Below are 26017 nucleotides of genomic sequence, written 5' to 3' on the forward strand. Positions count from 1 at the left end.
CTTTAAAAACTGGCTTCATCATCTACGAACAGAGCTCCGAATGTTCATGCACATCCGTCCTTCTGGAATCAGCTTCCTTCTAGTTGGATACAATGAAAGGATGAGACCCTGAGGCCCAGCTGCTCCCCCACCTCTTTATGGTAAACTGTTTTAAGAGAACAGATTCACCAATAATCGGAACACAGGATGCTGAAACAAAGCTCTGACACTCCCTAGGCCTGACCATGTCACGAGTGCCCGTGCCCGTTTACACCTTTAGGAAACGTGTGCTAACAGGACGTCGTTAATATGCAAGGGCCTTGTGGGCTCCCTAGCAGAAATTCACAGCAAAGCAGCTGCAAGGGGCAAAGGGCAACAAAGCACAGGTTAGGATCCTGTGTAAATTCATCAAAATAAATTAAGATGGGGAAGTATGAAAGCAGGAAAGCAGGAAAGGGACAAAGACATAAAAAATCCAACAGTAGTTGTAATGGTTTTCATTCAAAAAGACTGGGCAACTCACTGTATGACATCTTGGCTGCAGAACAACACCCAGTTAGCTGTTCAAATCTTACTCCAAACAGGAAAGGGTTTTAAAGCTGAAATTAGCTTTTTTTTTATCGGCAAACACTGGGTAGAGTAGACTATTGTCCATAATGTGGGGAAGCCTTAGTGAATCAGTTAAAGATCTTAAGAGAAAGAGCTCCCCTCCCATAGGAAAAAGAATTCTGCGAATTGACTGCCTTAGGACCATAGGCTCCTTCTCGGGTCCTCCAGGCTGCAGACTTTGAGCTTGCCAAACCTTATAATGTAGAAACCTAGTGTAGACCTGGCTGGCCTAGAACTCATTCGGTAGACCTGGTTGACCTCAAACTCACAGGGATTTACCTGCCTCCACCTCCTAAATGCTGTAGTTAACAAATCCAATTCTTTTTTTTTAATGTTTATTTATTTATTTATTTATTATGTATACAATATTCTGTCTGTGTGTATGCCTGCACGCCAGAAGAGGGCACCAGACCCCATTAGAGATGGTTGTGAGCCACCATGTAGTTGCTGGGAATCGAACTCAGGACCTTTGGAAGAGCAGGCAATGCTCTTAACCTCTGAGCCATCTCTCCAGCCCCAACAAATCCAATTCTTAAAATGGGTATCTCTCCTTCCTCTCTCCCACCCACTCTGTGTGTATATATGTGTGTGTGTGCGTGTGCGTGCGCGTGAGTGTGCGTGTGTGTGTGTGTGTGTGTGTGTGTTCCGGTTCCTTGACTAATACAGTTACTAAATGTGCCAAACTTTGCTATGTAGAGGGGTCAGATGATAACCAACTAATAGATGTATCTAGTGGACTAGAATATCATTAGGCTGCAAAGTACACAATAGAGAAGATTACTCAAGGTTGGTGATGTAAGGCAAAAGCATTTTTGGGTCAGTCATTATCCTCAGAGAAGGTATAGAGAGAGAATTAGACCCGAGTTAATGTTTGAAGACTATTAAGTAAGCAAATAAAACTATAAGTACAGAAAGAAACATACACACACACACACACACACACAGAGAGAGAGAGAGAGAGAGAGAGAGAGAGAGAGAGAGAGAGAGAGAGAGAGAGAGAGAGAGAGAGAGAGAGGGAGGGGGAGAGGGGGGGAGGGAGGGAGAGGGGGGGGGGGGGGGGGAGGGAGGGAGGGAGAGGGAGAGGGAGAGAGAGAGTTGCTTCAATGTAGAAAAATCCATTTTAAAAGAAAAGGATGATCTTTGCGGGGGCACAGTAATAATCCTGTGATCCTGTGAATTTCAGGAGCTGAGCCAGGAGGATCTTGAGTTTGAGGCTAGCCTGGGCTACATAAGGAGGCTGTGCCTCAGAATAGAAAGAAAAAATAATATATATAAAAGCAAAGTCACAGGTTTAGTTTAGAATTTCCTCCCTGAAGGATGCACAGTTGCAGGGTCCAGAGTTAAGCTGAACCAGGCCTTGAGAATTAGCCTTCTTTCTCATTCCCTCGCTTACCAAGACATTCTAAACACCATAAGAAAGCCTGCAAATCCTCAAGAAGACTTGGGAAAAGAGTAGAAGATTGACTCCCCAAAGAAAGCAGGCTCTCTGGACACCATCTCTGGGAAATCAACGCTTAAGAATTTTTGTATGTTTGTTTGTTTTGGGCTGTTCTTTTAAATTTTGTTTTGCTTTGGGAGGGAGGTTGCAAGGGCAGAGGGCAGATGAGTGGGCTCGGGATGCATGATGTGAAATCCACAAAAAACATATTTTTAAAAAAGGAATACACCAAATATGGTGGTACATATCTTTAATCTCAGCACTCTGGAGACAGAGATAGACAGACCTCTGTGAGGCCAGCCTGGTCTAAATAATAGTGAGTTCTGGGCCAGCCTGGCTGTGTGGTCTCAAATAAAACTTGAAAAACAATAGAGCAGAATACAGTCAGATGTGGTAGTTCGTGCCTGTTATTTCAGCATCTGGAAACCTAAAGCAGGCAGAACAGGAATACAATACCAGCTATGCTGCAAAGAAAGTTTGGGGGCAGCCTGGGGTACAGAAGGAGATTCTACCTCGAGGCCATGGCAAAAATAGAGTGTACGTGTCCGTAAGAGTGGTTTAAGTCATCAAATGTTAGCGCCATGGGAGTATTTGCTCAACATATTCCAATGAGACAGCTGAGGCACAGGAGAGCTCTTCAGAGTTTGAGTGTCCTAGTTACAAAGGAAGAATCCCACCTAGAACCTGGGTTAACCCTTCCATTCCCCATACTGCCACTTAGAAAAGCTGTATGAAATGGCTTGCAGCTAAACTTTGATTACTTTAAAGGCAAAAGCCTGATTTTTTAAAAAATACTTTTTGTCCCATCAGTAGGCATAAGCATCCCTTTTGTGACCACATTAAAAAAGTATTTAAAGAAAAATATTATATAAAAAAGCAAAACTTAGATATGCACCATAATTTTAAGAAGTGGGCAGTAATTCCAGAGAGTAAACAGGCAGGGAGGCTTGGTGGTGACCACACTTGAGGACCTGGCATCTGACTGTTAGGGAAAGCTTATCCTCCCAAGCAGAACAGAAAAACTGCTTGCTGCTGGGGAAGCCCTTGCTGCTGCCCCCGACTGCCTCCCTGGGTGCAGTGGCTGGTTCCCCCAAGCCAGGGCTTCCCAGCCTTTGGGAGAGACCTGCCAGGACATTTTTAAATCTTTGCTGGTGAGTTCCAGAAAGTGGCCTCTACTGCTGCCTTCTTGCTTTTGCTGGCTTTCCAGCATGCCTGACGCCCCAAGCCCAGCCTCATTTCCCGAACTTGCAAGGCCTTCTCTGTTCCAGCCAGTCACACGCTAAGGGACTTCACTGGCCCCTGGGCTCTCTGTAGATGAAAATGCAGCCTTCAGGGGAAAACAAAAACAAATACAAACAGGAACAATGGGTGCTTTGTTGGAGTGATTTTTCTTCCACACCCACTGTGCCCAACTGCCTTCACTGACCTGCCTGGACTAGCCACAGTTAGTTTGCTCTCATTGCTATATGACTCCTGGACACGTGCAATAAAGAAATTCTAGCAGGAGACATTTAGTTGTCTTTCCAGTCTGCTTCTCCACCCTTGGAGATGTCAGTCCCTCATGCCTGGGTCATACTCCATCCTGAAACTGCTCTTTCAAGGAAACTCCTGAAGCTTAGGGCGTGGCACCTTTAAAAAAGTCACGGGCCATCTGAGGAGGCACTCAACCAAGCCCCAACAGAAATATCCCAGAGGCTCAGGTGAGATGCCCTCTGAAGTCTGCAGCTGTATGAACCCCACTCTCCGGCAGAACCTTCCAGTGAGCAAAGCCCTTCCCATACAGTAGAAACTGGCTCCATGGGTCCTCACTAGCTATGCTGAAACTGTTGTGCTAGGACAGCAGACAGAATATTCTGTGTAATTACACTGATATACAGCTCTAAATGTGCAAACAACTCAACAGAGGAAGAAGACAGAGAGGCAGGCGTTGGGAGGGGCAATTTCAGAAGCCATGGAAATGCTAGGGGGAATACACAGGTGTTCACTATTTCTATCGGTGATGGCTTATATGAGTATCCAACTGAATATTTTAAATATTTGTAGCTTTTTACTTTGTTGTGTTGTTCTTGTTCTTGTTTGGGTTTTTGCTGTTGTTGTTTTGTTTTGTTTTTCAAGACCGAGTTTCTCTGTTTAGCTCTGGCTGTCCCAGAATTTGCCCTGCAGACCATGTTGGTCTCAAGCTCCCATCTGCCTGCCTTTGCCTCCCAAGATCTGGGATTAAGAGCACGTGCCACCCTGTCTGGCTGCCTTTTGCTATGTTTTACTGTATCTCAACAAAGCTATTAAAAGTAAATAATTATGTACATAAATCTTAAATCTTGCCCTCCCTAGAAAGACATAGTGCAGGGGAAATTCCACTTTTCATTTAAGTCATGAAATTTCTCTTTAGTTTTTATGAACAGAATTAAGTTTCCCTTTTCAGCAAAATTTGGAAACCATGACCTTTTGTTCAAGATCATATTTATAACATTATGTTGATATTATGCTGTGAACACAAAAGAAAAGGCTGGTTTACTTTTCAGGAAAAGTCCACAAGAAGGGAGAAGGAAAGGAAAGGGTAATGGGAGGGAGGGGGAGAGTGGACACTTGCTTCATTTTAGGAAGCTTGAGCTGCAATACCCTACTAAGTCTTTAACCTACTCTGCACTCTCCAGCCATCTCAAATCACAGTCCCCATGACCACACTGCCCTGTCCCCAAAGCACCAAGACCCTTGGCTTCTCCTGTCTGATTCCTGTCTCCTTTCTCCCCTTCTTAGAGAATATGAGATCAGAAAGTCCAAAGTGGCATTCCCCTCTGTGTTCTGTCCGGCAGAGGATGGGGTGTCACAGCCAAATGTAACTCTTGGTGCCTGGAATCCTGCAGCCCGGGGCACTCAGTTTCCAGGACCAGCAAGAGGTCCCTGCAAGAAGCCTCCAGAATATTTCCAGACCAATAAAATTCAGATCGGGTGAGATGTCTTTCTTTTTAAATAGGAGCAAGGCCCAAATCCTCTCACGGTAGGTAAATTTTTAGAAAGAATATACACATAGAAGTAAAAATCTGGAAGTCGATTTTCTTAAGATTACCAGGGTCGCACTCCTTGAAAAGGATGCCCACAGGGCTACGACTCCTGGGTTGGAAGACCCTGCCTTTGTCCTTCTGATGAATCTTCTGGCCAACAGGACATAACAGGACACCAGCAGGAATGATGCTTGGGAGGTGGCCTGACTGCACAAGGGCAGTGATGACAGGACAAACCTCCGTTCCCACCTCTTCCTTTTGTATGCTCTCCTTTGCTTCCTAGCCTAGGGAGGCCCACAGATCCCAGGGCCCTGTCATATTCCTCCATCGGTCTACTTCAACAGACCACAGTGCCTTCGGCAACACTGAAAAGTAAAGTAGAAACAGCAAAACTTAATTTGTGATTTTTTTTTCTTTTGGTCAGAAAAACTTTGCTTCCTAGTAACATTAAGTCAGTATTTTAGACATTTCTTGTTAGGAATAGTCTTTTTTAATTTTTTTAAATATTTATTTATTATGTACACAATATTCTGTCTGTGTCTTTGTCTGCGGTCCAGAAGACGGTACCAGACCTCATTACAGATGGTTTTGAGCCACCATGTGGTTCCTGGGAATTGAACTCAGGACGTTTGGAAGAGCAGGCAATGCTCTTAACTGCGTTAGGAATAATCTTAAGACAAGCTTCTCGGCCAACGCAAATAATTCCTATCAGACCAAATTAGACCAAATCAAAGATGCCCACGTTTAATAAATGCTTCACCAGGGAACATGGTGAGGGAGAGAGAGAGAGAGACACGGGGGGGGGGGGGGCATGCAAAACCCAAAGACCACGTGTTCTGTTGCAGCCTAAATAGCCTGTGGGAGTGGTCCTGAGGTGGACCAAGGCCACTCCCAGGAGAGGGGACTTGAAATGGAGTTTTTTGTTCCATTGGTTCTTCAAGGATGAATGCCAGGGGCTGGGGTGATGCTTTCAATCAATCATCTCAGACTCCTTGGATATAGGGGTGTTAGAGGTCTGGAGTCTCATTTTTAATCAAACATCCCAGAGTCCTTAAATATAGGGGTGGTGGCTCAAGTCTGGCTACTTCCTGCAGGCATGGGACGACGTGGGTGGGGTAGCTGGGAGTTGATGAGCTCTTGCTCAGGGAGAGGTGTGGCTGGAGCGGCATCTGGTTTACTGTCGTCCTGAAGTCTTCAGGCAGCTGCTTTTTAAGGGAGATGAGCAGACAGGTGGCTAGGAGAAAAAATATTGGTTTTTTTTTTTTTTGGTCCTATGAATGGGGCTAGCCATGGGAAGTCATTAATTGCCACAAAGAATGAGGCAGAGAAGTGTCCTGGCTGTACAGATGGGGCTCGGGTGTATAATTGGAACACAATAGCAGATAAAACCAGATTTTAGCTGGTAGGTGTCCTTGATCCAGGAGAGTTGATCCAATGGTAAAGTCCCAGGATCTGGTGCAGGTGTTTGGCATTGTCTGGAGAGTGCTTTGTCTTAGCCCAGACAGTAGGAATGACCTGTAAAATATGCTTGAAACTGGGTGGGGTTAAAACAGGCGCTGCAGTCTGTTAGCCTTTACCAGACTTTTGAAAACACAGTAGAACTTTTTCCAGGAAACTATGTGTATCTGCCAAATGCCATTAGACAGACAATTAAAACAAGCTGGGAACTCTGGATTTTTAAGATGCACCTGAAATCTGTTAATCCTGGACTATGACGGCTGTGAAAGAGACATTCCTGTCTGTATTTTTGTAGGAGATTTAACAAATGAAGTAATGAGCTACTAGTTCCTTAAGTCATCAAACACCATTAGACAGATCTGGGAGGCATAAATGAGCAGAAATGAGACAGCTTTTTAGCTACCCAGGCAATCCCAAATCCTCTCCTAGTCCTTAGAGAACACCAGTCTTAGAAGCAGTGCTTGCTGTTAGCCGCTGAGTACAAGAGACCCAAAGATTTTTCCTGTTGGGGAAGATTTAGTCTACCTGTCTTGGCAGGATGAGAAGATTGATTTCCCAGAAGGTCTCCAGGAAGCTAAAGAGATGGAAGTCCACTTTTTGCTGTGTGGGTGGCTTTGCCAAACCCAAAGGCAAGCCTGGAAGCGGAAGGTCTTCTGTCTTCTTGGAGGAGCTAAAGGGTGCTGCAGAAGCTGCATGCCTGTGTTAGAAGCTCTTTTGTTAAATGCCATGCCCTCAGATCTGTAAAGGCACTTGAGAATTGGGTACCATTATCTGTTATTTTAAACTGGGCATATAAACTAAACTTATCCAATTAGTTACAGTTTACCAGTGACAGTTAATGTAAGAAGGTTAAAAGGAATATTTTAATAAGTCAGAGAATACTAGCACATGTGGGTACTCTTACCCCAAAATAGCAGAGAGGTCAAAATGGAGGCTACCCATGTGTTTCTATTTTTTCATAGCTGCTGTAATCTGGAGTTATAAGCCTTACAGATCTTAACATTTCTATACCATTTTCTTCATGTAGCTACACTCATGCACCGTAGCTGCTATCATTTCCCTTCCCCCTCCCATAAATTTCCTTAGCTTTAGAAGGAACACCATGCACCTCTACCACACTCTGACTCCTGTTGTCTTATTCTGGGTTCTCTGCACAGCAATGTTAGAGACCAAGACCTGGGTGAAAGTTAAGAAACTTGAATGGATAGAGAGTAAACAAGAGAGGTGAGATCCAATACAAAAAGCCTTACCAAATTGATGGCTGTTAAAGACAGTGGTTACTATGGATTGAAAGCATCACCCCAGCCCCTGGCATTCATCCTTGGGGCACCAATGGAGCAGGAAGCTGCATTTCAAGTCCCCTCCCCTGGGAGTTGCCTTGGTCTGGACTCCACCTCCAGGAAAGTCTGCCAAATGCTGACCCCTCCCCAGGGAAGGTCAGGACCACTCCCACAGGCTATTTAGGAACATGTGTGTTTGGTCAAAAGTGAGATCCCAGTCCTCTAACACCCCTATAGCCAAAGAGGCTGGAATGTAATATTGAGTTGGAAGTGTCACCCCAGCCTGCCAAGTGCTCAGACTCCAATTCCCAGCCTGTCAAGTGTTTGGACTCCAACTCCCAGCCTGCTAAGCACTGACCCCTCCCTGGGGAGGGTCAGGACCACTCCCACAGGGTATTTAGGGCAACAGGTGAGTTTTGGGTTTGCATGTACTCTCCCTCTATCTTCCCCTGCCATGCTCCCAGCCATCAGGGAGTGAGCCGTTTATTAAACATGGGCATTTTATTTGGTCTAATCTGGTTTAACTGGAGTTCTTTGAGCCAGCGGAGAGGCCCATTTTAAGATTTTTTTCTAACAATGCGCTCTTTGGGTTTTGCATGGTGTCCCCCCACTCTCTCTCCCCCTCACCATGGTCCCGGCCACCCAGGAGTGATGCATTTATTAAACATGGACATCTTTTATTCTGTCTAATCTGGTCTGATTGGAATTGTTTGCGTTGGCAGCGAGGCCCCTCTTAAGATTATTCCTAACAGTTACTCCCTCCCACAGGACTTTCTGGGAGCCCTGTGAAGGTCTTTAAGAACTTCCACCTGGGAGAAAAGGGGGAAGCAGCTACCTAGCTGTTCTCAGCTTCTTGGGCCAAGGGTACTCCCACAGACAGCTACTTCCCCACAATTAAGGTTCTGTTTGCTTGAGTACAGAACTTCCAAGGGTATTCCATGTCAAAGCAACAGGGGAGGCCTAGGTCAGTCAGAAGTCAACTGTGAAAACTTTAGGCTCAGTCAAGGATCTGCCTGGATCTACATGTGCAAAGAGATTCCCTGTCCAGCATGGCTGTCTGCCTGTCCATGGGTCCTCCCACATTCCACATATAGAGTCCCAGGCAGTTCAAACTGGCTGCAGATAACAGTTGCAGGTGGGGGGTGGGTCTGGAGCCTTCTTTGTCCCATCCCATGCTGTTTTCATTGAGCCCCTTGAGCTACACCAGCTGTCCTAAGGTGAGTGTAGCCTGCCATCCACTGTGACTGCAGGGAGCACACTCTATGAGGATGCGCAAGATGCAAATGCAGTTAGGGTGGTCTAGTAAACAGAAAACACGCCCCCCCCCCATGCCTACTATGACTGAGCCAGTCGGCCGAGGGGGGTAGGAAAAGAGTAACTCAGTATGAAAACAGAACGCCAGATCAGTGTGAAAGCAGTCAGGATGGCTCCCACACCACTGTCCAGGCAGAGCCAGTGCCTGCCCCTTGCTCTTCCTCTTCTTAGACAGCTAAAACTCTCACCATGGTTAGTTCATCCGTGGTGAGGGCAGCCTGCTGGGCGTCTTGCCCAAGTCATACTCTCTCAAAGAGCAAGGGAGCTTCCTCAAGGTTTTGGTAAAGGGAAGTTGGAAAGGGGAAATTCCCCCCCCCCCCCCCTGCTGTGTTAGTCATAAAGACGACAGCAAGAGGAGAAGGCTGTCAGTGGGCCCCACCTTTTGATTCTTAAGACACAAGAAAAAGACATCTCCTTCAGCAAGTAAGTAAATACATTTATGATTTATCAACTGTGGGAAACCTCAGTAGAACAATTTAACACCAACCTGACCTTTTTTCTTTTCTTTTTAAGACAACAGCTCCTATATCCCAGGCTGGCCTCCAACTTGCTATATAACCCAGGATGATCTGGAACTTCTGATCCTCCTGTCTCCATCTCTCCAGTGTCAGCACGCTGTTCATACAACTCTAGGGATCGAACTCGGGGCTTCCAGCATTCCAGGAACTCGGGGCAGACATTCCACTGACAAAACCGCCTCCTCAGCCCCAACTTCACTGCTTTTAAAACAAGCATACAGTTGTGACTTGCCCTCGGAGGAGTCTCCTGAGATCTCTTGTTCTCACGGCCGTGGCATTTCAACACTCTTAGAAAATGCCATCAGAATTCTTTTGCGTTTCCTGGATGCTAGTCAATATTTCTATAGGCTGACCTTGAGTTTTTCTAACCAATAAAATGCTAATGGAAAAGTCTCTTCAAACTTACAGATGAGAGCGTGGCTAGCAAGAGACAATCTGGTATGGCTCGGGCATAGCTCCAAAAGAGGAGATCCACACATCTGACCAGTTGTAAGTATGACGTCATTCATTTACATCTCTCAATTTTGATACGTTTACTGGAAAAAAAACATAAACAAGCGTCTTCACATTATACGGCATAGTCTAAATACATAGTGTTTGCCGTGTGTCTTTTCTTTGCTCCTTTTTTACTGGATGATATCCTGTAGGAATTACTGTGTTTAAGATCCGAGGTTCTTGATATCCTGTTAATATATAAAACACTATGGACAAATACATGTTTGCCAGTTCTTCTGTGTTTCTGTGTGTGACTGAGGGTGAGGGTGGGGGGTGGAGAGGGTGGGAGGTGGGATTTATGCTTTCTTGGACTGGCTGATACTGAAGGGTCTCTGTGCTTTTCATTGTTGTTGTTTGTGAAATGGGGTCTCACTGTGTTCTGATGTTAGCCACACCCCCAAGCAGAGAACCCTTTCACCCAACTGCTGCTAATTCTCGGAAATGTCCAGAAAAGTCACCTCCCCTAGAGTCCCCTCCACCTTTAAATTCCCCTCATGGCCACACCCTGATTTAGAGGCCACTCAGATTAAGAACTCTCACTCCTCAGTCATCGTAGACGGGAGAGTTTTCAGCTTAGCTCACTGCAAGCAACGACTCTTATTAGTTTCTGTTTCAGGTTGTGAAACACAGCCTTCGGGGACTCAAGTACTGTCCCATCTCCGTGGAGCCATAGAATTGTCTTCAGCATCTGCCCGGTGTCTACCATCCAGGCTTCTCTACTGCTCTGTTTCCCGATTTTTGTGAGCCTAGGAGGTGCCCGGGCTCCCTCTGGCTCTGGCTTCCTGGCTTTCACCATCTAACCAAAGCATCTGAAGCTATGGGGTGCCGACTGAGACAGGATACACCGCGACCGAGGTGTCCACTTCTCAGGCTCATTCATCTCTTTGTGCTGCTGGTTGGTCTTTCTCGAATGTCTTCAGGTAAGGAAGGAACTTCCAGGAACTTGACTTAAGCTTGACGGGTTTTGAGGAAGACGCTGTTCTCTGTGCTGGCTCCCTCGGCTTACTTTGTAGCCGTCTCCTTCTGCTCACTTTGTGAACTGGAGGGACCCTTCTGTGTGTTTCCAGAATACTTTAAAGCTAAGAAAGTTCTGGTTCAAAGACAGTAATAGGACATATAGGCTCACACAGCAAATTAGAAACCAAGTTAAATCAAGAACTTCAACTCTAACATAAAAGTAGGGACAGTACTGTTTTAACAACACACAAATCCAGAGAGCAGCTTAGGGCTGTGGCCTCCTCCATCTATAAATAGATGTTTGATCACATCTTGTTATGTGTCTACAGCCTTGGTCTGGGATTCTGGTTTTCAAAGTATGTTTCTACGCTATGACTCAATCAATGTGGCCTTCCTCTAAGACCAAACAACGGTGACCTCTTCCGTTTGGTGGGTAGTTGAGAAATGTTAGTGTGAAATCTTTCTCTTAATATTTCTTCTCAAGCTTTGCTTTCTTCCAGTGTGTCAACACTGACCTCTGACTGCTAGGATGTAGTGCAAAATGATTGGCTTTTTTAGCTGTTTCTGACGGGCTGTGGGTTTCATATGTGTTCTTCAAAGAGTGTTTTGCTCTCAAGGAGATTCTGCTTCTATGTCGGTGGTCTGAAGGAAGCTGGACTTCAGACACTGACAGAAGGGGTGAGGACTCTGCCCAGATCATGGTTTTCTTGGGAACTGCATCCCCCGTGTCCTGAATGACCTTTTTTAAAGGTTATGAAACAAAAGATCTGCTTTCTAAGGAATAGCGTATAAACTGTTTCTCACAAACGAGGAGGAAGCCAGAGTGCCAGACGACATTGTGGAAACTAAATTCTCAGAGGCCCTGGTGTCAAATCATTCACCTAAAATCCTGCCCAGAATATCTAAGAATGTGAGAGACAAGAAGAGGGAAAAGAGGGGATGGAGGTACGCAGGTCACCTGCCGCAGTAACAGCGGTTTTAGGTCTTCCATCCCAAGCTGTGAGATTTGGTTGCAGAACCCAGACAACCATGACTTAAGTGCCCATTCATACATCAAGTTCTGTACATAGTCGGCATGTCCAACAGTTACAATCTTTTCCTGGAGATTAGGGAAGCACTCCCAAACTCTAGTCTTCTGGAGAAACTCCATACACCCAGAAATGGGGCTTGGGAGTGGATGGGTGGGTTGGAAAAACTCTTTAAAAGAGAGAGAAAGCAGACAACATTTAAACCAAGCCTTGAGAATTGCACCAGAAAGAGAGTCAGAAACCAAGCATAGCTGATTCATTTTTAGCCATTAGGAAAGCACCATGCCCTACAGCTGCATTCGGTGTCTACTGGGCTGAGTCCACGAGCATCTTATTCTGAGAGTTCACCTTACCTCACAAGTAGTTGAGCATGCGCTCCGTGGCTTCAAACACGTTTGCATATGTAAATCCTGGAACTAATCCCACAAGAAATATGAAAAGAGGAGGACTACCAAAGCCCGGGTTCTGAGAAAAGAGGGGACAGGGTCACTGGAGGAGTAGAGCTGATGGAGGCAGATGTGACAGAGGATTCTGGGCAGGGTGGCAAACTGGCAGACACCTTCTCCCCATCTTAGGCAGAGTCTCATGTAGCCTAGGCTGGCCTTTACCTTGTTAGGTAACGAAGGATGACTCTGAACTCTTGATCCTCCTGCCTCCATGTCCTAAGTGCTAGGATGGCAGATGCAGCACCCTGCCCAGGTTAGATGTCAGATAGAGGGCATTCCGGGCAAGCACCTTGCCCAGTTTAGATGTCAGATAGAGGGCATTCCGGGCAAGCACCTTGCCCAGTTTAGATGTCAGATAGAGGGCATTCCGGGCAAGCACCTTGCCAGCTGAGCTACACCATAACTGTCTAGCTCATTCTTTTTAAACACTTAATTCAACAAACACCAGGCAATTTCTGGATACGAGACACGTTTATTGGTCCCGGGAACAAATTATGAGCTCCTTTCTTTCGTGGAATTTATAGTCACTGGAAGAAGAAAATGAACAATCTAATAACCATCGCGTTAAATATGTGACGACCACAGAGATGAGAACTTTGAAAGAAGGGCGTTGTTCCGAGGCTCCATTTCCGCCTGCTGAGGACCCACAGACAGACGGTGGTGGAGAGAGCAGGACCAGAAGGCAGCATAGCCTAGGGCCTGGACTTTTAGGAAATCTGAACGTTATTCAAACTGCACTGGGAGGGCGAGGAAGGGTTTAGAGGGGGAGGTGGCACTATCTATCTCTGTGCTGGCCATACATTAATTATGCACATTATCACCTGGGTGGGGGTTAAAAGGCTGTCCCTAGCACAGGGGATTTTTCAGAGAAGTGAAACTGTTTTGCATAATCCTATAATGATGTATCTATTGATCATAGACATTTCAAACCCATAGAATGCCCACCTCCTAGAGGGAATGCTACACCGTGACTTTGGGTGAGGGTGATATGTCAGCGTGACCAGTGTGTCGCTGCCTCATGGGATGCTGATGATAGAGCATACTCAGGACCGATCTGTGGGAATCCTGCAGGTTTCTCCACCCAGTTCTCCTGGGAACCTAACACTGCTCTGAAAAATATTTTAAGGTATTTTTGTTTTGGTTTCTAGAGTCAGGGTCTCACTCTGTAGTCCAGGCTGGCTTGGAATTCAGTATGTAGCTCAGGCTTGCCCCCAGACTCCTGCCTCAGCCTCCAGAGTAGTCAGGATTACATATGGGAGCTACCATGCCTGGCTTACGAATCTTACTTGAAAGGTTGCTTCTGCTTAGGTGGGCCTGAGCCAGGGCCTGAGATTCTGCATTTCTAGTAAGCATCCTGGTGATGCCGAAGCTGGCGGAATGACTATACAGCCCTGCTTGAGAAGTAAGACTGCATGTAAATGATATTCAAAGAAACACGGAAAGTCAGAAGTGTTAACACAGGTGCCAGTAATCCTAGCTACTCCAGAGGTTGAGGTAGGAGGATCAAAAACTCAAAGCCTCAGGCTGGGTGGTGGTGGCAGCGCGCGTCTTTAAACCCAGCACTTGGGAGGCAGAGGCAGGTGGATCTCTGTGAGTTCGAGGCCAACCTGGTCTACAAAGAGAGTTCCAGGACCGTCAAAGCGGTTACATAGAAAAACCCTGTCTTGAGAAACAAAAACAAAATTCAAGGCCTCCTTGGACTATAGAGTGAATTCAAGGTTAGCATGGACAACTTAGTGAGACCCTGCCTTTAAATAGAAATCACGGACTGGAATATAGCCCAGTGGGTAGTGTACTTCCCCAGCATACACAAGGCTCTGAGCTTCGACTCTAGTAGGGTATAAACTGGGCATGGTGGCACATGCCCATGATCTCAGCACTTAGGGGGCATAGGCAGAGAGATGAGAAATTTAGAATCACTATAGGACATGGTGAGTTTGAGACCAGCCTGAACTACAAGAGTCTTTATCTTAAAAAAAAAAAGATAGCTACAGCCCAAGGCTAGAGCGCTTGCCTAGCAATAGGAGGTTCTGCATTCATTTCCTAGGACCGAACAACACACAAAAATCTTGAGCTGGTGAAGCATGAGGAACGGCTCATAGAGCAGCCACAGTAATTGTGCAAAACCTAACAGGAGGCTGTTTCTGGAGCCAAATGTGTGCGGTGATGTGATTGATGGTTTCGGTGAAGAGAGAGGGGTCGGGTGACTGAGATGGGCTGAGACACGAGCCATATGAAGCTGGTGAGAACTTGGCAGATTTTGGTGAGGATAGGAGTGGTCCGTGGTCCCTCTGGTCAGGTAAGGGAGGGCGGTTTGGGGGCTGTGGATATGCCACACCTTCAACCCTGCCCTGGGTCAGGAAGTCACGCCATGGTGACGTGGTCCCCTCTCCCCATCTACTCTCCAGCCATTGGCTTCCAGGACAAGTGGGCCTTTTCCTTTCACAAGATAGGATCCAGCTACACCCTCTCCACCGTCAGGTTTCAGGCATGGTCTCTTGAGGCAGAAACGCAGGACTGTATTCCAGAAACTGGTGACTCGGAGGCAACCGTCAGGGAAGCCTAAGTACAAGTAGGCTGCCTTTCCTTCGGGGCTGGGATCCTTTCCGGATGGCTCAGCTCTGAGGGCTGGGGAAAGCTTTCTGCGGAAGTTGCCTTAAGCTGGATTGGATGCATTAGGAGCTCTGAGGTAGAGAGAAAGCAAGTGTCACAAAGAGTAATCCCCATCCACACCCTGCTATCCGAACACAACTGGCCAACACATCTCATGAGTTATGACCTCTGCCATTGTTACCCTGGTAAGTGTAGTTCAAATCTCAGCATCCAAGAGTTTTGAATTTAGAAGAAAAAAATAAAGACCTGATTTCTACAGACTGTAAGGGCTGTATCTAAACGGGAAGGAAAGTCAGGGGCAAGACTCAAATCCTTGTCCTGCTGGAACGCTGCACAGGCTTACCATCAGACCTGTGGAAATCACTTAACAAAAGTTTAGACGTGCAGCATAGTATCGCTTCCACAGAAAAGACTGTGTCCAAGCATCAACTGTCTCCTAACATATACTAACCAGGCCCAACCCTTCTTAGATCAGACTAGACGGGGCACGATTGGTGTGGTATGACTGTAGATCTGAATATTGAAATAAACATCTCCATGTATTAGGATGATAAGTAATATTTATGTTTCTCCCCTCTTTCATTCTTTTCAAATTTAATGTGTTTTTTTCTGGTCTTGGAAAATGCTTATTTAACTAGCACATTTATGTAATGTATATCACATCTCTTGAGTTATTTTATTTATTTATTTTGCTTTCAGTGCTGAGGATCAAACCAAGCATTTGGCAAGTGCACTACTACTGAGCTAACCTCCTCACCTGGTGGACTTTTTTTTTTGGCTTTTTGAGACAGGGTTTTTCTGTATAGTTTTGCTGCCTGTCCTGGAACTAGCTCGTGTAGAACAGGCTGGCCTTGAACTCACAGAGATTCACCTGCCTCTGTCTCCCGAGTGCTGGAATTAAAGTCTAGAATTAAAGCCACTGCCGCCCGGCTTATGAATTTTAAGATGCTGTACCTAGCTTGTTTCCTTTCTGTTAGGAGACCTGGTAATTTAGCACTAAGACCCTTGCCTAAGGGCTTGGCTACCAAGGAGCCTCCCTATTTGTTCCTGTAGTTAGACTCTAGAAGGATACATCAGACCTGTGTGGAGGAGTGTGAATGTGGGCGTGCATGCATGCGTGTGTGCGTGTGCGTGTGTGTGTTCACAGCTCTCCTGTGAGGACCAAAAGAAAACTTGCAAGATTTAGTTCTCTCTATAATGTGGGCCCAGGGGTAGAACTCAGGTTATCAGGGTTAGTTATCATCAAGTGCCTTAACCCATGGAGCTATCTTATCAACTTTTATTTTAATAAAATGATTTAAATAAATTTTAATAAAATAATTACTTATTTTATTATTTTCTTACTTTCATCCAAAACACCCTTTTCTGAAAAGCATAAAAGTGGGCACATTGAAAGCACCCATTTGGTTTAGGTTTGGCAGCTTTTTTTTTCTTTTGAGACAAGTTCTCACTATGTAGCTCCAGCTAGCCTGGAACCCAGTATGTAGACCAGGTTGTCCTGCCTCTGCCTCCCAGGTGGTGGTGGGATCAAAGGCCTGAGCCACCATGGCTGGTTGATGGCACTCTTAAAAAGAAAGAACTGTGTAGCCCCTAAACTGCAAGCCGATCATAATACCAAAAATAAAGAGATTAAAAACTTAGATTATCTGAAAAGCTTTAAAACTGACCACTTTAAAGCGAGTGTTTGCTGGGTTTTCATCTCTCACACTGTGATGAATCTCTAACTGCTCTGTAGTTTCCGGGCATTTTCAACACCTCGTAACCAGACCCCTCCAGCGGCCACTCTTCCGTGTCGCCTGGCCTCGTCTCCTAGCTACCATGACTCTACTTCCCTCTCGTGCGCCATGCCTTTTCTGCGCGTTTCTTAGAGTGGAAGCATATTCCCTGTGGTGTCGCGTGTCTGGCTTCTTTTCAGGGTTCATCGATGTTGTAGGATGTGTTGGAGCATCATTGTCTTCACGGCTACTGATGCACTGCTGTAGACTGAGTTCCGAAAGGACGAGTTCTTGCTCTAAAACCAGAGGTCTTTGCGTCTACTGGTTGGTATAGCTCCCTCTCCAGGGTGCTAGTGGCTGGGAGTTGAAGTCAGTAAGGCAGGCAGATGGCAAGGCTGTCAGGAAAGGCCAGGGTTGCCCGGGCCTAGCTGCTGAGTGTCTCCAGTTTACCACCCAGAGGAGCAGTGCACGCACATTCGTTAGAAGTTGACTTAGGGTTTCTGTTGCTGCGACGAAACACCATGACCAAACAACGATTAGGGAAGGGAAAGGTTTGTTTGGCTTACACTCTCAGCACTGCTGTTCAGGAACTCGGGACAGGGACTCAAACAGGGCAGGATCCTGGAGGTGGGAGCTGATGCAGCGGCCTTGGAGGGGTGCTGCTTACTGGCTTGCTTCCCATGGCTCGCTTAGCCCTTCTTATAGAACACAGGACGAGCTGGCCCTCCCCCACTAAATGAGAAAAATACCTTGTGGCTGATCTCAAGGAGGCATTTTCTCAGCTGAGGCTCCTTCCTCTGACGTCTCTAGCTTGTGTCAAGCTGACACACAAAAGCAGTCAGTGCAGCAGGAAACAGAGTTGTCTCCTCTTCCTGTCCATTTTCTCGTACAGCCTCAGCTCCATCCAACTGCTGAGGCCTAGAAGGGGCCCCGTGAGCACCCCAAGCCCGCTGTGGGCCTTCCATTCAAACCACAGGTCAGACAGCTTCTGCAGTTCCATTCTGGGTGTGACTCAAGCAAGCAGGATGTGGTACATTGTTAGAAGAGCCCTGCAAAAACCTGTATTAGCACTGACGGGACGGATCTGCAGGTAAACACTGCAGGCCTAACGACCCGGTTCAATCCCCATAATCAACAGCAAAGGAGGAGAACCGAGTCCTGACATTTGTCCTCTGACATCCACGCCATGGCATGTATCCATCCACTCATTCACACACGTGAATAATAAATACAATAAGATGTAAGATTCTGTGTTTAAAAATCATACAGCGCGGCCGGGCGGTGGTGGCGCATGCCTTTAATCTCAGCACTCGGGAGGCAGAGGCAGGCGGATCTCTGAGTTCGAGGCCAGCCTGGTCTACAAGAGCTAGCTCCAGGACAGGCTCTAAAAACTACAGGGAAACCCTGTCTCGAAAAAAAAAAAATCATACAGCGCCACGGTTAAGAATCTTTGCTTGCGTCCTAGGATCGCTGTGGTCATTATGTACGGGGTGGAGAGAGCACATCCAACCTGCAGAAGTGAACCTGAGGCCCAAGGAGGTTTACACAGCTCTCCAAGGTTATAGTCCTAACTTGTGGTCAGCTAAGCTCTTAATACTTAGCAATGCATTCAGCAGGGGCCCACTTCGTTCCCTTCTCAGCTGGGTAGGTAGGCCCCCTTCTCAACACTGCAGATGCGGCAATGAAAAAGAACAAACAGGCAAAACTTCACAGATGGACTTGCATGTCGTTCAGGTACACAGGTATCATCTGTCCCACGTGTAACCTGCATTAGCTGGAGCAAGACTGAAGCCAAAACAACCTGTAGTGGCTTATATGTATAATCACAGTATTCTGGCGAGATAAAGCCAGACAAAGGACATGTAGGGATATGCCTCATCTCAAAAAGCAAAACCAAAACATAACAAAAAGATTGAAGACAAACATATCGGGGTCAGAGCCTAAGGAGCGGCTAGACGGTGATGTTAGAGGGGACTCTGAAAGAGACAGAGGAAGGCTTTTCAGAGTGACGTGGGCTTTGGACCATGTGGACCTCCTCAGGAAGATGCTGGCTTCTCTCACATCCTAGGCATGGTGAGGAGAGTTAGGTACAGTGTCCTGTTTGAATCGTATCTCTTGCTTTGTCTGGGGTGTTGAAAAGCCAAGTGGCAACAAACTCAGAGATCCAGTGAGGTTTCAGGAACCTGGGTCCCTCCCAGAGTCACCGACACAGACAAAATTCTTCCAAGACGTTTCTTCCATTTTTTCTCATTGCTCAGCATGAGAGTGCGAACCTGGTTCCTGTGGGAATTTCCAGGCCGCACGGGAAAGTTTTGATTCCTCTTTTCAGTCTGGTTCTTCCTCAGACTGGGGGTGTGAGGGGTGGGGGCTCAGACAGGAATGGAGAGTAGCCCATTGATGAGGTGCCATGGCTTTTAGAGACACATCCATGCCTCTCTGCGTGTGAGTGCACAAAAACTCCTCAGGAACTGCCACTGAGACTAGACAGTTTTGCTTTTGGTTATGATTTCTCTCTTGTTTGTGTCATGTGGTGTTAAAAGCTTCTGGATGTATTGCGTTCTATAGGATGAGAGCCAGCAGGTCTGGGGAGGAGATACCCCATTATCTAGGGCCCCAATAAATTATCTGTTTTGTGTTGTGGTGTCCATCAGGTTCAAGCAAGACCAGAGTCCTGTACAGCTGCTAAGATCCCTGAGTGAGATTGAAGTAACCAGAGATTTGGGGCAGGCAGAGGGAATGCAGACCCTCCTACAGAAGACTTGCTGTCCCAGCGTCTCCCTGCTTCTATAGTTTAATTGAATTTACTTTTGCGGTGCTCTGGAACATGAAGGTGTCGGACCCCTTTTACAGATGAGAAGACAGCTAACTCGACAAGTAGCAGAGCTGAGACTAGAGTCGAAGTCCATGGGAGCATGTAGCCTGGTCTCTATGACACGTCTTTAGCTTTTCTGTATCCCCACATGTGTCCAGGTCATAGCTTGGTCTTTAGCTTATCATTTTCATTCGTGTCGGTTATGACTCTAGAGTAGGAACCGGTGACGTTCGGCAAAGCGGCCTAAAGGGGCGCCTGCGAGCTCAGCTGGCTCACATAATGGCTGGTGAGCTAGGAGGGTGTTGTTGCTCCCATCCTGTTTTCCAAGACACGGGGGGGGGGGCTGGGAATGAGGCTGCACATATGGGCTTTCCCCAAGGGCACCTTTGTGACTCTGGGGGCACAAGGCAAGGTAAATGCCGATGGCAGCACAGGTCGAGGCCTGAGAATTTGGGCTTTAGGGGGACACTGCCCCTGAGCCATAACCCTGAGGTCTCATCTGATGAATTTTGTGGTATTGACACTTGCTAGGAGCTAATGAGTTGGGGTTTAGATACTGAAGTGTTGGTTTTTTGCGAGAGGGATATACCGATGAGGAAACATGTCTGATTTTTTATTTTTTGGTTTTGGCTTTGGTTTATGTGTATGGGATTTTGTACACATGCATGTGTTGTATACCGTGTGTGTACCTGGTACCCAGAGAGACCAGAAGAAGATGCAAGACCCCCTAGAACTGGAGTTACAGGTGATTATGGGTCATCTTGTAGGAGCTGAGAATTGGAGAGAGGTCTTTCTGGAAGAAGAACCAGGGCTCTTAACCACTGAGCCATCTGTCCAGCACCAGGGACCAAGCTTTAAAATGGAACCCACTTAGCAAATCCATGCTAGAGGATAATGGGATGCACAGTGGACAGACAGCCAAGAGGACAGGGTGGAGAGGCCATCAGATGACTAAGAGGACAGGCAAAGGCCACAAGTGTAAGCCGTGTCCATGTCCTGGGGTGCGGTGAGTCATTCTAGTCTGGAACCATGAGGTGACTCAAAGCCCGGAAAGAAAGGGACTCTTTCATTTTTTATTTTGTTGATTTTTTAGTTTTGTTCATTAGAAACAAGGTCTTTTGCAGTCTAGGCTGGCCTCAAACTCTCTGTGTAGCCAAGGATAACCTTAGACTCTTGGTTCTTCCTACTTCTGCCTCCCAAGTGTTGGGATTACAGATCCCTAGGACTCTTTATTTTTATTGCTTGTTTGCTTATTGTTTATTTCTTTGTATGCACACCATGGCAAGTGTTAGAGATCAAAGGGCAACTTGCAGGAGTTAGTTCTCTCCTTCCAACACGTAGGCCCCGAGGATCAAACCCAGGATGTCAGGTTTATTAACAGTTGCCTTTACCCACTGGGCCCTCCCAAGCCTCCTTCTCCAAGAGGAAGAGCCCTGTGGTGGGTCCAGGAGGGAAGCCATGCAGAGTTGCCTTAGATCTTTGGGAACTGAATCCTAAAGCTGAGGGAGGCAGGCAACTTGGTTTCTTTTCCTGTCACCATAATAAAATGGCCAGACGAAAGTCACTCAGGGGAGGAAGGGCTCGTTCTGCCCCACAGTTTCAGGGTATCCGTCAGGGTATCCATCATGGTGAGGAGTCACAGCAGCGGGAGCAGGAAACAGCCGGCCACGTGGCATCCCTGTCAAGAGAAAGAGTAGGAATGCTTGTGGTACCCGGCTTCTGAGATGGTGCTCTCCACAACAGGCAGGTCTCCTCGCCTCAGTGAGATCAGGATAATTCCCCATAGGCATGCCAAAACCTGACTGAATAAAAACTGAGGACATGGCCACTCTAAGATATGATTGGGAAGAAGGTTTTTTATTGTAGATATGAGGGAGAGTACAGCCAGAGGCATCTGGAGGCAGCCAAAGAGGAAAGAAAGATTAGCAGATTGAACGAGGCCAGCAGAATAGACTGGGCCATGAGAGGAGAGAGGAAGAGAAGGGACAAGAGAGGGAATCAGGAGAGGGGAGAGAACTGAGACAGTGTGTGACTGAATGCCTGGGTTATTAGAAGTTTGGGGAAAGGGAGGGATGGGAAGCTCAGGAGCTGGGGAGGTTTAGGGTAGAGGGTAGGGTTGTGAGGAGCCGAGAGGAGCCAGGACTCTGTAACAGTGCTTGCAATGCCCAGAGAGCCAGCACGGGTATGTTAAACAGGAACCATGATTAGCCATTTGTCCTGAGCTTCTTTGGGAGCTGACACTGGTCTCTCCAGTGATTCTAGACTCTATCAAGTGGATGGCTAACACTAATGATTGCAGCGGTAAAAAAGAGAGGAGCCTTAAAAGTCAGGGCCCATAAGAAATATATACGTAGAAATGGGACAGCGCCTTTTCCTTGGCCTAGTTTCCATATCTGTAAAGTAAGCTGCAGAAAGGGCGAATGCTGGTAGTGCCCCACAGACTTCACAGCCCTCAACTTTGTGCTCCATATTCCTTTGGGGCCCAGCAGATTCTTTAACCTGCCTTGGCACTTTGTCTGGGGTCTCTTAAAACCCAACTGACTTCTCATGGGACCGGAGGAGCATCCCACTCCCTGGGTGTCCCTGTTTCTGACCTGGCCCATAGGATGTGTATGTAAAATGAGCAAGTGCTTTTCCATTCATTAGAATGCTCACCATTTATTATCCTATGAATGTGTGGGAGAGAGGAAGATTCTGAGCAACTCTTTATAGTGACATCACCATTCTAGGTGCTTCACTGAATGGTATGTATGGTAGAAAAAATGGCAGGTTAATCGCCAATGTAGTAATGGGTATTCGAGGTATAAGGTTGCTGCAAAATACTGGGTTCACTTTAGGCTGCATAATCAGAAGCTTTCTATAAAAGAAGTGGCATCTCAACTCTCCTCCGAGTGAGTCTCTCATCTAGTGAAAGGTTTAGTGGACTTTGCTCCCAAATCAAACTGTGCGGTGGGAAAATGAGAGTGCTCAAAACCATATTAGTAGCCATTAGTAGTGGCTTACACCATTCCTAGAATTAGTAGTGGCTTACGCCATTCCTAGAATTAGTAGTGGCTTACGCCATTCCTAGAATTAGTAGTGGCTTACACCATTCCTAGAATTAGTAGTGGCTTACGCCATTCCTAGAATTCAGGAAGGAATAACTCCCAGTTGATACTGGACCATTAAGATCGTTTGCTTGAGCTTTCTAGGGTGACCTTGTCTCATACAAAACAAAATAAAATACAGTTCTGTGCAATGTGTGTGTGTGTGTGTGGTGTGTGTATGTGTGCATGTGTGATGTGTGTGAGCACATATATGCGTGTGTGTGCCTATATGCTTGTGTATGTGCGTGTGTGTATGGGGGGAGCTGTAGAAGAAACCAAAGGGAAAGTTCCATTGGGTAGATTTTTTTTGGTTGTTGTTTATTTTGTTGTGGCTGTTTTGTGGAGACAGGGTCATGTTATGTAGCACTGAGTAGACTGTGAAATCAGACAAAAGGATCCTTGTTGCTTTATGAAAGCTGAAGCAAGATGGCGGAACTTCATGCTCTTCTACCTCTGTTGGAAATGTCAGACATTAGTGAGATGGAGGTCATAGCTCCTTACAGAGGTCTTGACAGAGACTTTGAGAAGCTTGGGAAGCTCAGGGCAAAGGGGACTATGATTCTATGCCTTGTGGCTCTTCATCATGAAGGAATAAGGGAGGCAGAGACGAGAAAATACAAAATTAAGAGGGCCATATTTTAAATAGGCAATACAACAGAACATCCTGATTCTTAGAGTTCACATTTGTGAATTGGCCTAGTCTCTGAAATTATTTACATTTTATTTGGGGTGTGGCAGGCCTTGCTATGTAGCTCTGGTTGTCCTCTAACTGATGGCAATCCTCCTGCCTCAACCTCCTAAGCACTAGGATTACAGAAATGTACCATCATGCACAGCTCCAGAATGTATTTAGAGCCCAGGGTCAATACTTGTAGAAATTTAGACATGGGCAGAGCAGCGGAACTTGCGAACATCTCTCTATCATCGTCTCTCTCTCTGTTCTTTATTTCTTCTCTTACCTATATCCAGATGAATCCTTTCTCTCTTTAGAAGTCTTCCTTCTAACTAAATTCATTTTTTTTTTTTACCTTACAACTTATATACCCCTGGAAAATCTTTCAAGCAATATAAAGATTACAACATGGTTACATTCTGTTTTTCAAAAGAATGATTACAATGAATACAAGTATAAAACAGACTGCTTTCCATATCCCTCATGCGATTAAACATTTTATGTATTACAGGCGAAAAGTTGTCCCAGGAACCCACACTCATTCATACCCAAGCAACTTGTTATCCATGAACACAGTGTAAGCAAGCAAGGGGTTGTTCTCAGCCAGTTCTTTTGTTTGCAGGTTACATTTTGCGGTTACAAAGAAAGGACCAATCATTTTATTATTTATCGCAAAGGGTGATCTTATAAGAAATCTTCGAAGAATCACAAATCTAAACTTTGATTTATGAAAAAGAATACGTGGGCTCTATTTTAAATCCTCAGGGTGCATACTCATTCATTAACAGTTTCTTTTTTATTTTATTTTTTTAAAAAACTATATTTTTTTCACTTTACATACCAATCCCAGTTCCCACTCCCTCCCCTCCTTTCCCGGAGGCCACCATTCCTGCACCCCACCCCCATCCACTCCTGAGAGAGGGTAAGGCAAGTGGCTTTGAGGAAGGCCCAAGGCCCTCCCTGCTATACCTAGGCTGAGCAAGGTATCCGAATGTGGATGACAGTTGCATGGCTGGGGTAGACTGCAGGCCACTGGCAGAGAGACCAGCATTTATTCTCACTACTTGCACTGGCTTTTTGGAGCCCATTCCCTTTGGAGGCATACCTTGCGTCGACAGTGTTTTATATCAGAGAGCTGAGGGCAGAAATGATCACCAACCCTCCTGGCAAGAAAGGTGCTTCAGTCAGCAATAGCCAGGCTGTTGTTTTTCTTGTTCCCTGACCTCAACGAGGCCCTCGCTAAGCTTTAAAAATATTACTTTAAATTGTTTTTCAAGATTCTTTTTTTATCTCAAAGCCGTTAACGAAAACATCTTTACTTACCCTTAAGTCATAGCAAGCTTTTTTTTTTTCTTTTATGAGGCACACCGGAACTTGTGAACATATCTCTCAACATCAAAAGATCTTGAGCTAACTTAACTTCTGGGATTCAATTGTTTTTCTTAATCAATAACCTAAGTCACAGTCTATACGGCTCCTCAAGAGAAGATAGCTATGCGAAATTTCCTTGTTCTTATTTTCTACCCTCTGCAGCCCCTGGTTTATCAGGGATGGGGCCAACACTTTAAATAGTATACCTTAGGAGGAAATTATCTTTATAATATTCCACTGGTAAAAATGCCCAGTAGGACGGGTTATTTCCATGAGATAACCACGTTAAAGGCAGTGGAGATCTCCCCACACCCACTCACACCATGCCAGATACCAGGGAAAAATGGCAGCTGTGAACATGGAAAGACACAGCAGTAGCAAGAGACATGCTGGGTCAGAAGCGCTTCGGGACTTGCACTTCCGAGATTGACCCTGCATGTTGGTGGGCTGATTCCCTGAAGTCAATTGCCGCCGGTTGTTCCTCTAACGTGGACACCAGCAACAAAAGAAACAAAAAAATGGTGTGATAGGCTCTGTGGTGCCAATGGCAACACATCCACCAGAGATTTGGTGGTCCAAGTCATTTTATCTTTATCAACCAATGTGGTAAACAGAGCACACAGGAAGTTAAAGAGCCCCAGGCGTGATGGTGTTAGTTTGTAATCCTATCACTCAGTAGGTGGGGACAGGAAGGCCAGGAGTTTAAGGTCACCCTTGGCTACTGATCTGTGAAATTGGGGATATGAAGAGGCATTTGCACACCCATGCTCACAGCACTGTTATCCGTGGCAATAACCAAGAGGTGGAAGCAGCTCAGATGCCCATCAACAGATGCCCATTATCAGTTGTGTGTGCGTGTGTGTGTATGCACATGCATGCATGCATGTGTGTGTGTGTATGAGTATACAACATACAAATTGAGAAAAGATATATATAAACATATATCAAGAGAGAGAAAGAGAGAGGAGGAGGAAGGGAGGAGGGAGGGAGACAAAGGGAGATGGAAATTATTTGTGGTACCATATCATGTGACAAGGAAATTGTAATGGTAAAAATAAAATGGCCCTGTTCCCTGAGGGGTGGCAGTGGGCAGCAGGCCACAAGTGGCAGTGAACCCCAGGCAAGGAACCGCATGGTGGGTCAGCCAGTCCCACGAGGAGGAGCTGCAGTGGGTGAGAGACAGAGATGGATAGGCACACCATACATGAGATTGGATATTTATT

At 46.1% G+C, this 26017-nt stretch overlaps 1 protein-coding gene across 1 annotated transcript in view; it reads left to right on the top strand.

The window, feature by feature from the left end:
- Positions 1-9992: 9992 nt before the first annotated feature.
- Positions 9993-26017, top strand: part of Cd80 (CD80 molecule) — a 28456-nt gene continuing 12431 nt past the window's right edge. The window contains exons 1-2 of the mRNA XM_038345865.1: positions 9993-10087; positions 10710-11013. Of these exons, the coding sequence (XP_038201793.1) occupies positions 10911-11013 (103 nt within the window). The 5' untranslated portion in view covers positions 9993-10087; positions 10710-10910. The remainder of the gene's footprint in view (positions 10088-10709; positions 11014-26017) is intronic.

The sequence above is a fragment of the Arvicola amphibius genome, chromosome 10 (assembly GCF_903992535.2).
Source record: "Arvicola amphibius chromosome 10, mArvAmp1.2, whole genome shotgun sequence".
Taxonomy (NCBI): domain Eukaryota; kingdom Metazoa; phylum Chordata; class Mammalia; order Rodentia; family Cricetidae; genus Arvicola; species Arvicola amphibius.